Source organism: Monoraphidium neglectum (assembly GCF_000611645.1).
Source record: "Monoraphidium neglectum strain SAG 48.87 unplaced genomic scaffold scaffold01413, whole genome shotgun sequence".
Lineage (NCBI taxonomy): Eukaryota > Viridiplantae > Chlorophyta > Chlorophyceae > Sphaeropleales > Selenastraceae > Monoraphidium > Monoraphidium neglectum.
Genome location: NW_014012215.1, coordinates 3,736 through 15,007, shown reverse-complemented (window position 1 = coordinate 15,007; position 11,272 = coordinate 3,736). Strand labels below are relative to the sequence as shown.

Genomic DNA, 11,272 nt, shown 5'->3' with positions numbered 1-11,272 from the left:
GGCGTGAAGCATGCTGCGGCTGAGGCCGGAGACAGCCACTCTCTCAGTGACAAAGACGCCTGCGAGCACAGGGACGAGACGAGCAGAAGCTACCATAGCAAAGGTTGTGCACACGCGGCCGCAGGGCGCCGCCCAGCAGCCCTTGCGCCGCCCGGCAGCGAGCGCGCACCCTCTCGCCGTCTGCAGGGTTCACCCCTCAAGGCCGGCGGGCCGTGGATCCTCGCCGCCGCCCCTCCGGCCCCCTCCCACCCCCTGTTGTCTCACCGGGCATGTAAAACTCTGGAATCAGCTCCTTCACGTCTGTTGGGCCGCTGGTGGCGCTGCCCCAGGCCTCGGCGATGCCCCCAAACAGGCGGTCCGGGGAGTCAAAGCGGCCGGCTTGCAGGCGCAGCATGTGGCCGGGTGCGGCGCGGACGAGCCAGTACAGGACGTAGCTGCGCGCGCGCGCATGTGTGTGTGTGTGTTGTGTGTGTGTGTTATGTGTGTGTCTGTGTGTGCGTGTGCGTGTGCGTGTGTGTGTGTGTGTGTTGTGTGTGTGTCTGTGTGTGCGTGTGCGTGTGCGTGTGCGTGTGCGTGTGTGCGTGTGCGTGTGTGTGTGTGTGTGTGTGCGCGCGTGTGCGTGAGCGTGTGCATGTGCGCGCGCAGGTGCGTGCGTTTGAGGGAGGCGTGTTCCGGTGCGGAGATGCTTTGGCGCTCCCTCTGATGATAATCGCCCTTGTCCCGCAGCCGACAGCGGCTGCCGTAGCCCTCGCTGCTGTTGAAACAACCAATCAAAACAACGCAACGTGCCCTTCGCAAGCAGCTCGCGCTCCTCGCGCAGCGAACCCCACCCCCCGCACCCTGGTGTCGAGTAGTGGGTGCCATACATGAAGGGCGGTCCCCCCAGCACGTCAGGCGGCAGCGACGCCATCTCCTTGAACCGCCGCCGGAAGTCCCGCAGCCGCCCCTCGGACTGCGCCCCCATCGGGCGGCCCAGATCGCGGAAGGTGGACGGGTTCGAAAGATCGAGGCGGTCCGAGGTGTAATCGGCGAGTACCCAGGGGAAGACGGGCCATTGGGCGAGATCGTTGAAAGATCTGCCGGCCGCGAGGTTCAGGTATAGGAGGTAGTCGAAGTTTGACAGACGCCCCCGCTGCCACGCGACCGTGACGCGCGCCAGCCACCCGCCCGCGCCCGCGTCGAGCAGCGCCGCAGCCGCCTCGTGCGACGGCGGCGGCGGCGACGGCGGGGAGCCGGGGCCGGGTGGGGTTGGGGGTACGGACGCCTGGGAAGACGCCGTGCCACCCCCGGCACCTGCGTGCTGCTGCTGCTGCTGCTGCTGCTGCTGCTGCTGCTGCTGCTGCTGCTGCTGCTGCTGCTGCTGCTGCTGCTGCTGCTGCTGCTGCTGCTGCTGGGCGCCGGCAATTGTTGCGACGGCGGCGCCGAGCGCGGGCTGCGAGCGCATGAGGCTGATGACCCTCTCCCTGTCGGCCTCACACCTGCGGGTGGCGGGCGCAGCAGAGGCGAGGCGGGCGGCAAGGGATGGGGGTGCCCTGGGGGTGCCGGTGGGAGGACCAATGCTAGGGCACCCCTGCTGCAGCAGCAGCAGTCGCATTATGCAGGGAGTGCCGAATCGCATGTCGCCACAACATCTACACAAGTAACCAATTTGCAAACAACTAACCCAGCCAAATGCACTGGAATCAGTAGAGGTCCTTTGGGCTCACCTAAAGGCAAAGAAGGCGCTCGGCCCCTCCCAAAACGGCCCCGCTGCCGCCTTGGCCCCGCCACCGCCTCCGCCGCCTGGCGCGCCGCCTGGCCCCGCCGCGGGCGATACGAAGAAGACCTCCAGGCCCATGGGCCGCAGCGCGGCGCGGCGGCGCGCGACGGCGGCGACGGCGGCGAGGGGGTGGCTCCGCACCGGGGAGTCGCCTGCCCCAGGAATGGGAGGAGAGGGGAAGAGGGTATTGTGCGTGCGTGGGGCGTTGAACAAGTCGGAGGGTGAGGAGTAAGACGGCTTGCAACTCACTGGCTGATCCCGCCCGGCAGCTCCTGGGAAGGTGTTGCCACCCCTTGCCCCAACGCACGCATCCGACCTCGGCGCTGACTCCGCTGCAGAGCGTGTCAGGAGCGGCCGTGCGCCCCGGCCTGCACGCTGCAGCCACGCTCGCTGCAGATATGGAGCGATCACGAGCGGACGAACCGACCGCACGCGTCAACTGCCCTGCGTTGGCCACATTATAGAGCGGCTGGAAGTAGACCCTAGACCCTAGACCCTCAACCCGCAACCCTCAACCCCGCACCCGCCACGTTGTAGAGCGGCTGGAAGTAGACCCGCGCGTCGCTGAGTGCCAGCCGCCCCGGCTCCCGCACCAGCGGGCTCAGCTGCGCCGCGGGGCCCTCCCACAGCAGGCGCTCCCCAAAGTCCGCGAGCCGGCTGCTGTCGAAGCGCGCCGCGTCCTCGCGGGCGCGCGCCAGGGCCTCCAGCATCTGGGAGCTGGGGAGATTGTTTACCGTATCATGGGTTTAGGGTTACCGTATCATGGGTTTAGGGTATTACGAGGGGCCGCCGACAGAATGCGCGTGGCGTGGATTGGCGAGCGGCACACGGCATGGAATTGACAAACATGAGCAACAAAGCAAGGGGCGTATACAGGGACTGGGTACTGTGCACGAAAACACCAGCCATATAGGGGCTGCCAGGAGCTAATCACAGCCAAGCCACGGATGCGCATCCCCCCCCCCACAAGGATGTCGCCCCCACCGGCCGCTCCCTGACACGCCGCCCGTCCGCCAGCATGCCGGACCCCTAAGCCCCTCCCCGCCGACTGCCGGCCCGCGCCCCCCACCTGGCCGGGAAGCTTGCAACAAGGCAGAGCAAAGCGAAGCAAAGCAAAGCGCCGCTCACCGCTCTGGGGAGGGCAGCCTGCTGACGGCCAGGCACTCGTGTGCGAGGGGCAGCACGTCATCCAGCCTGGCGTATGACAGCACAAACACCCAGGTGGAGGGCTTGCCCTGGGGCGGGGCCAGGAGGGGTGGTGATGGTGGTGGTTGGGGGTGATGGTTGGGTGTGTGTGTGTGTGTGTGTGTGTGTGTGTGCTGTGTGGCGGTGGTGGTGGTGGTGATTCCAAGGGAGGCGGCGATTGGCAAACGGCGAGGGTGGGAGGACAAGGGGGCCACCAACACTGTTTAAGAAAGCAACTCACGAGATAAAACTGGCAGCGCGGTCATGCGCACGTGTGTGCCTGCTCATGCACGACTCAATACGCATGTGCAGCCAGGCTCTTTCACGTTCGATGGTTGTGAAGGTCGTGGGGTCGGAAGCTACACTGATACTGAAGTGATGCAAGTGCGTGAGAAGGCACCCAGACAAATCCCCCGGCCCCACCTTGTCCGTTGCGTAGGGCGCGTCCTCGCAGTTGACCTTCATGCGCGTCACCTGCGTCGTGCTCAGCACCACGGCCTGGCTGCCCTCCGCCTCCAGCCGCGTCAGCGCAGAAAACGGCAGCCTGGGGAGGCCGGGGCGTCGCGCGACACGCGGCACGCGCATTTTCAGAGGGGCTCGCTCAGCACAGGGTGATGACGGGAGCCCCGGGAGCAGAGTTGAGGCTTGCTGTCCCCCTTTGCTCAGGCCAAACGAAAGGCCAGCGGCACAGGGATACGCCCGTTCCGCGGTCAATTCTGGTGCCAAGCCTGTGTCACTGTTTTGGCCAATCGGTTGGTTAGGCCCTCCTGGCTAAATGTGACCATGCTGATGTCATCGTACCGCCCTCGCGCTACCCCAGGGCTTGTACATCTGCCGGCGCCACTGCGTGCAGGGCATCAGACGAGCCCAGCTGCTGCCCTGGAAAAGCCCGCACCCTGAACGCGTGTGTCCTAGGGCTGCGGGTTATCCTCACCTGGCTATAGGCACCCTGATATCGTCAGGCTCAAAGAACAGCGACTTGGTGGCCAGCCGCAGCCGCCCCGGCAGCCGCTCGGCGCCGGACCAGTTGCCCTCGACAGACGAGGGCCATCTTCAATTGTGTGTATGAAGTGTGCGCAGTCGCACGTGTGTTTGTGTGCAAGCTTTTTGAGGCAGGAGAGCATGTGCCCCAACAGGTACGTCATTTGCATAGGTTTTGCATCGCTGATAAGCAGCTGCTTTCGGCGCAGCTGCTCATGTACTACGCTTTCCCCCTCCACCACTCCCAGAAAACAAGTTTTGGGAACCGCACGAGAACCGCGTATATGATAGATGCATGTGACAGGTAAAAAAAACTGCTTGCCTGCACGTCGCGACCCAGTCCTTGACATAAAGCTCTTCATCCTCCAGCAGCAGCAAGCTGAACCGCTTGGCGGCCTTGCGCCGCGCAAACATCGCGCGGCGCTGGCGCAGGCGCGCGGCCTGCCCCTGCTCGCACCGCGACTGCTACTGCCGGCTGGGCGCCCGCCTCAGCCTCACTCCTGATCCATTGGGGCTATGCCTGTCAGGGCGTGACTTGTTGGCGCCTGCTGCTTCTCTTGGCTGTCGTGGCAGAGATCCTGCGCCGCCTGCGGGCGCGTGCGCGGCGGCGGCGCCTGCGGGACCGGCGGGATCGCGGCCTGGAACTCCGGGCCGATCCGCGGCTTGCGCGGCTGCGCGGTCCCCAGGATCTTCGAGGTGGTGATGCGCAGCGACTTGGCTTGCTTCTCAGCGCCCTCGTCCTCTAGGTCGCCCGCGACGCTGCGCGTGTCGCGCGCCGGGTGCTGCTGTGCCGCGTGCGGGGTGCCGGGCTCGGGCTGGTCTTCCTCCTCTTCGGCCTGATGCGCCGGGCGTTTGTGACGCAGCTTCGCGGGGATCATACAGCAGGCTGATCGAGCTGCTGGTGTCCCAGAGACGTGGGTGTGCCTGTAAACAGCAACTCAGCACTTCATGTGAGCCGTCAGAAGTGCTGAGTGACGGGCAATCTTCATCAGAATTTTGTGTGAAAATAGAAGGCGCGATGCAGTTGATCTTGGATCTGCTAGTGACAAGGCAAGTCACCGTTACGGCAACCAACGAGGCTTGTAAGGAGTTCGTCTGTACACAGGCAAAAAGGAATCGTATCAGCGAAGTCAAAGCAATGCAAGACGTCGCAGCATAGTCGTCGGCTATGCCAGATGGCCGCCGTCATGCTCACGTCGGGCGCAGCAGAGCACGACAAGCTACCGGCAGAGCTGCACGCATCCGCGCACGTGGCATGACAATCAAACGAGCGCACAGGCACTGGTGCAAGCACGGAGACCGGCCTTGTATTAATGTCTGGATGTCTCACTGGTGTTGTGTTTTCCGCGTGAGGCAGCTGCGTACTCCCATTCAAACCTTGGTGAGGGGTGTGGATTTGCGTGTTACCCTCAACAGTGCCTACACTGCGGAAGTACCGATCAAAGGTCTAGTTCTAGATGCATTGCGACCCGAGTCGGGTCACAGACTGGTTAGCCCATCGTGCCGTGAGGAAATACAGCAGCAGCAAGCAGCCTCCTTGACTGTCACCTGTGCGCGTCTCCAACTAGCTGCACAGCGAAGAAAATTCACAAATTACAGCTCCTCACATTGCAGTGCAATTACATGTGCTGTGGCCAGCAAGACCATCACCACAGGCGTCGGCCAGAATTGCGGTGTTGCATACGCCATTGACAGAGGCGCGCGCGTGCCTCCACAGCGAACAGGCAGGAATCTCAAGGCACAGACCAAGATGCCGGCGGCAGCGCCCTCACGCGAATCAAACATGCTCTGCAGAAACGAAGCCAGGGGATGCAGCGGTGCAGCTGCAGTTCGCAGCCCCGGCGGCTTGCGCCCACCCGCACCCGAGCAAGGGCGGGCCCGTTGCAGCACCACCAAGCGCTGCATCGATCCGGCCGCACCGCCATCATCCTGCTTTGAATTGGAAATGCCAAACTGCCAGCAGGTGCCTGATCCCAGCAGGCACCTGCCTCACGCCGTTGCCTTCTTTGGTGCTGCTGCTGCCTTGACGCCTGCCTCACGCCTCTGCCTTCTTTGTTGCTGCTGCTGCTTTGGCATACTCCTGGGCGTACTCGCGGAAGCGCTCCATGTCGCGGCCTATGATGCCCTCCACCACCGGGGTCAGAGCCTGGGGGTTGCCCAGGGCGATGCGAAGGGGTGAGAGTTGCGGCTGTGGCAGAAGCAGCTGCAATCAGTGTAAGCGTACCACGACCCTGGGCACCGGTTGTCGAGCAGAGCGGCGTCAAGCAGAGGGGCGCCGCTCCCATGCTGCGCAAATGCTCGTGCGGGATGCGTGTTTCACAGCGTCGCAGCAGCGGCAGACAGCGGCATCCCTGCGCATGCGCGCCCTCGCACGCGCCCGCCCTCACGTTTGCAAAAGGCGCAAGCACGTCCGGCACCTCGTACGCGATGCTCAGGCTGACGCTGCACGCCGCGGCCCCTCTCCGCACAAAGCGAATCTGGCCGCGGTTGTTGATGGAGAGGCCGGGCAGGCTGGCGCTGCCGGGCTCCGACGCCCAGTGTATCTTCTGGTTGCGGATTGGCGCCAGGTTGCGCGCGAGCCAGGAAAACTCCCAGTCCCTTCAATTGTTGTCAAGACAGGGTGTTGGTTGGAACATAGGAGTCAGTTGGTGAAGCAGGTGGTTTTGTGCACATCTCCTGTGTGTGCGCCTGTGTGTGTGCCTGCGTGCCGATCCTGCACCTAAGGTGTAGGATGTACGTTCAGACACGCCACACAGGCAATAATTAAATGCGGCCCTCCCTCCGCTCCTCCCCTCGGGCCCACACGCACCTGCCGAACTGCCGTGTCGCCAGCGTCCACCGCGACAGCCGCTGGTCCTCGGGCAGCACCTTGACGCTCTTGATCCAGGGCATCCACTGGGGGATGCGCTCCCGGTCGTCCCAGAGCGTCCAGCACACCTCCAGCGGCACAGGCACCTCCACCTCGGCCCTTGAGATTGACAGGTTGACAGGTTGACAGGGCGTGGTGTGGTACGGTGGGTGATGTGTGGCTGCAGGTGGCCTGACTGAGCTACATGGAATCATGATGCTGGTGGTGGTCCAGGCCATCACCAGTGCCAGGCGGTATACAGCGTCAGCAGCCGCGCCGAGCAGCGCCGGTGCCAACATGCGCACCTGTTGTCTAGCCACTGCGCCATCCGCCACTTGCGCATGCTGCCATTGCTGACGCGTGGCGCCACACGCGTCCCTGAGAACGCGGTTTTGCCTGCATACATGCGGGGCATAAATCAGGCCCTTGGCGATGTGCTGGCCGCATCCAGGGACAAAAGGTGGGGTGTCGCAGAATCCCCGCCACCCCTGGCGCTTTCACGCAGGCACATTGGCCCTTACGTGCATGCGGAACATGGACGCGAGCTCAAAAAGCACAGCAACAAAGTTTCCATTGCAGCTGTTGCAATACCACGTATGGTGAGGCGGCCCCGGCGCAGACGCGACCACATGCACAACCAGGGCGTGCATGGAAAAACGCACCGCCTGCGCCTGCGCTGCGCCGCTGGACCGCAACTGCACGGGATACACAACTCTGCGACAGCAAGACGTGTTTGATAGCACAGGGTCTCATATAATGAACGCAATCACCGGCCAGGAGCAGGGAGATCCCCAGCGTCACACCTGCCGCGCGCTGCAGTCTAGGTTAAGCAGCCTCCTTTGCGGCAACATGTCTGCAGACGCCCTGCTCTTGCAAGTGATCCCGATTCACGCTTGACAGGAGACCTTCGGCCCTACGAGATCGTGGTGGGGCCCTGCTGAGCAGCTTTTGAAGGTGCAAAGTCGTTGGTACAGGGTTGGAGTATCGAATCAGATAGTGATCCTCTTGTCCCGCGCCCGCCGTCCCTCAGTGGGTAGCTGTGCTGTGGCGCCCGCTGTGCTGTGCTGCTTGACCGTCATTGGCGCAGCATGCTGATCAGTGCTGCAGGTCGTTGCGGCACGCATGTCGATGCGGTGATTTCGTATTTGGTCGGTTCCTACAGAGAATCGATGCATGATCGAAAGTATTGCAAATACACTTGGATTGTGGCCGGCATCACCACAGACAAACACACGCATCTTCTCTACACGGCGACATCCGCCTTTCCCCGCCCCCTATGCACGGCAGCCGCCGCGTGGGCACCCGTCATTACCACGCAACAGCCACGTTGCAAAGTGGTGCACACAGCCTTGCATATAGCAACTCTGGCTCTTGCAAGCTCCAGGTTACATTACATCACGCTTTTCCAGCAGCGAGGGGAGAAACCCTGGCTCCCCAAAGGGGTAACGCCCCTAACCGTAAAGGCCAGAGGAGAAAGGGGGTGCAGCCAAGTCGGAATTTAGTAAGAGGGCGCACGCCTCCTTGGCAGGAGAGATAAGCAAGCCTTCTTTCAAGCGGGGCGGTCAGAGCAGCGGTCGTCTAGGTGAACGGGGACATCGATCCCGAGGGCAGCACAGTCTCGCCTCGCTACGTCAAACCAGACACGCGCGGCCGCCCCACAGCGCGCGGGCCAGGGGCGGCGCTCCAAAGCGCCAATTTGGGCAGACGAGTGTGGGTCATGCGCATCGTGTGACCCAGTTGGCGCGGCCTGTTTAAGCTCCAGGTTGCCCAACAAACACAAACAGTGCATTTCTTCGCGGCAACAGCGAATCCCATGCTTTGCGCTGCTGCAGCGGCCGTGCCGCCATGTAGTGCTTGCAGACACGCTTGCAGGCGTGATGACGACAGGCAGGTATAAGAATGCGCTGCGCGCCCGCTGACAAAGGGAACGGCAGCCCGTAGTGCTTTGCCGCGCTTGCTCAGCCCAGGGCCAGCCAGCCAAAAGCGCCAACCACCACCCGCGCCACTCAACCATCGCGGCTTGCGCGGTACGGCTCGTCCATCGCCACATACTCCCCCTCGGTCAGCGCCGCCTCGGTCCACTCCTTGAAGGCCGGCAGCGCCCGCACCCTCTCCATGTAGGCGGCGGACTCCGCCGACACCGGCAGCCCGTACGTCTGCAGCCGCGTCACCACCGGCGCGTAGAACGCATCCGCGGCTGAGAACGCCCCGAAGAGCATCGGGCCGCCGCTGGCCGCGAGCGCGTCGCGCCAGATCTCCTCCACCCGCGCCACGTCCCGCCGCAGGGGGGCGTTCTCCTCCCACAGGCGCCGCCCGACTGCTGCCAGGTCAGCTTCCAGGTTCATGGGGCAGGCGCCGCGCAGCGCGGAGAAGCCGGAGTGCATCTCCGCCACCACGCAGCGCGCGCGCGCGCGCGCCTTGGCGTCGGCCGGCCACACGCCGGCCGAGGGGAAGCGTTCGTGTAGGTATTCGGTGATGGCCAGGGAGTCCCACACGGCGAAGCCGTCGTCGTCCTGCAAAACGGGGACGCGGCCTGCGGGGCTGATGCGCTCGACCTCCTTGCGAAAGGGCGAGCCAGGCGCCACATCGGCGAGGGAGATCTTGACGGTTTCAAACGGGACTTTGCAGCCCTCGCGCAGGAGGAGCCAGGGCCTCAGAGACCAGGAGGAATAGTTCTGGTTGCCTATGTACAGCTTCATAGCTGATGGCGCCGTGGGGCTGCCCGGCGCGGTCGCGGGCGCGTGCTGGAGACCACGATGTGGGCGTTTTGCTCGCACGGGTGAGCGACCGACAGTTTGATACGAGCTGGAACGCCCCAGACTTTGATTTTTCATTCTACATTCACCTGGCATGAACTTATCGATACAGCACGGGCATGCTCAGATCTGCAGTGATCTTGCGAAACTTTCTGCGTGCGTGTACGATGTTATGATAGATCGGAGCAATCTATCACATTATCTGATCAAGAACTAGGAGCGCATAGGTAGAGCAGCTGAGCCAATAATGACGTCTCTGGATACTGAGAGGGCTGAGCGCCGTATGTGGCTTGTCAGGGTGAGTGAATGTGGTTGCCACACCCGATTACGGGCGTATGGCCGGCACGCCGTGCTGAAGCGCTGGATGCGCTTTGCCCATGTTGCACCTGCGGCGCACGGCAGGTGCCGCCTTACATAGCCGAGCGCTGGAAGAGGGCGTGCGGGCAGGGCGCGCAAGGCGCAGACGAGGACATGGATGAGGAGGGCAGCAGCAGCACGCTGGGCAAGATCACCATCGCAAACCTTCCAGACGTGAGCGCTGCAGCTGCCGATCCTATGCACATGTCACGAGGGGCAGGCGTGGCAACAGCATCGCCTCCAGGAGCAGGGACACAGCAAAAAGCGGCAGGGCAATGTGCGGCACCGCTGCGTTCCTCAATGGGCAACTCTCAATGGTCGAGCCAGCGGCCGCTGTCAGCGCCCGTGCTAACACCGGTCGGCCTGCTGGTGACACATGGCATGTGCCCTCAATGCAAATCGAAAAACGCCGCAGGGCAAGTCGGTCACGATGCTGGAACTCCCAGGTGCGCCCTCTTCCCTCAGCCATGCAGCTGCTGCCAACTTAACGGGTCGCACCTGCACCGCCAAGCGGCGCCGGCTGCCCTGATCACTCTCTCGGAGCACCGCACAGCCGCACGCTACACCTGCACCGCCAAGCGGCGCCGGCTGCCCTGATCACTCTCTCGGAGCACCGCACAGCCGCACGCTACACAGACAGACGCCACTGCCAAACCTCACCCCTGCCCTGAAAGCCACGCTCTGAAAGACATTTGCAACACAAAACTCTTACGACAAAGCGCGCTGCCTTTGGTCGACACCGGCAGAGTCAATGGTGGACGGAGCCATGCCGCGCCGCTACACGCTGCAGCCGGCCGCGGGCGACGCTCCCGACATGAGCGTGCTCTCCAGCGAGGCGGAGACCGCGGCCGCCAACGGCAGCAGCGGGGGCGCGCCTGCGGCGGACGGGGACGCGCTGCGCTTGGTGAAGCCACGTGAGCGCATGGGGGTGGAGAAGGTGGAAGAAGGCAGGGCTGTATGTTCAGGGCGGTTCACCAAAGCACCGTGAGGGTTTAGGGGCTTCCCCAGCAGACTGGGGGCCAGAGGGAGATGGAGCGCAGGCGACGCCCTGGTGGTGCAGCGGGGCCCGAATCAGTGAAAGTTCGAGCCAGTGCCGCTGCACAACGGTTTTGTGCACATTTGTGCAAGGCAGGGACGCGCATGGGCGCTATCCTGACCCTGGCCCTAATTGACTGCGTCCCAACCCTGTGCATGCATCCTCCCTCACCCACACTCACAAGGCCTGGACGGCATTGTTTCACAGAAGTACGACGCCGTGCCCGCACAGACGAGCACGCGGGCGGGGCAGGTGCGCTGCGCGGCAGGCGTGAGCGATAGATTCTCAGGCGAAGCGACAGCTCTCCGTGGTTTGTCCATCCCTTGCAGCTGTTCGTGCTCCCCCCCCCC

General features: G+C 63.6%; 5 protein-coding genes across 5 annotated transcripts in view; 1 reads left to right on the top strand and 4 right to left on the bottom strand.

Annotated features, from left to right (window-relative positions):
* Positions 1–196: 196 nt before the first annotated feature.
* MNEG_7786 (BEACH domain-containing protein lvsF) lies at positions 197–3,529 on the bottom strand (the record flags this gene model as incomplete). The annotated part of the gene is made up of 6 exons (XM_014043746.1): positions 197–434; positions 840–1,478; positions 1,707–1,911; positions 2,283–2,476; positions 2,888–2,994; positions 3,368–3,529. The coding sequence occupies 6 exons, from the start codon at positions 3,527–3,529 to the stop codon at positions 197–199; spliced, it is 1,545 nt and encodes a 514-aa protein (XP_013899200.1).
* Positions 3,530–4,419: 890 nt separating this feature from the next.
* On the bottom strand, positions 4,420–4,803 carry MNEG_7785 (hypothetical protein; the record flags this gene model as incomplete). The annotated part of the gene is made up of 1 exon (XM_014043745.1): positions 4,420–4,803. The coding sequence occupies one exon, from the start codon at positions 4,801–4,803 to the stop codon at positions 4,420–4,422; it is 384 nt and encodes a 127-aa protein (XP_013899199.1).
* Positions 4,804–5,960: 1,157 nt separating this feature from the next.
* On the bottom strand, positions 5,961–7,116 carry MNEG_7784 (hypothetical protein; the record flags this gene model as incomplete). The annotated part of the gene is made up of 4 exons (XM_014043744.1): positions 5,961–6,071; positions 6,313–6,523; positions 6,735–6,893; positions 7,079–7,116. The coding sequence occupies 4 exons, from the start codon at positions 7,114–7,116 to the stop codon at positions 5,961–5,963; spliced, it is 519 nt and encodes a 172-aa protein (XP_013899198.1).
* A 1,663-nt stretch (positions 7,117–8,779) lies between these two features.
* MNEG_7783 (hypothetical protein) lies at positions 8,780–9,472 on the bottom strand (the record flags this gene model as incomplete). Its single annotated transcript, XM_014043743.1, has 1 exon — positions 8,780–9,472. One exon carries the CDS (start codon positions 9,470–9,472, stop codon positions 8,780–8,782), a length of 693 nt encoding a protein of 230 aa, XP_013899197.1.
* A 1,165-nt stretch (positions 9,473–10,637) lies between these two features.
* Positions 10,638–11,272, top strand: part of MNEG_7782 (transcription initiation factor TFIIF beta subunit) — a gene marked incomplete at both ends in the record, with an annotated part of 2,645 nt that continues 2,010 nt past the window's right edge. The window contains 2 exons of the mRNA XM_014043742.1: positions 10,638–10,800; positions 11,107–11,174. Of these exons, the coding sequence (XP_013899196.1) occupies positions 10,638–10,800; positions 11,107–11,174 (231 nt within the window). The remainder of the gene's footprint in view (positions 10,801–11,106; positions 11,175–11,272) is intronic.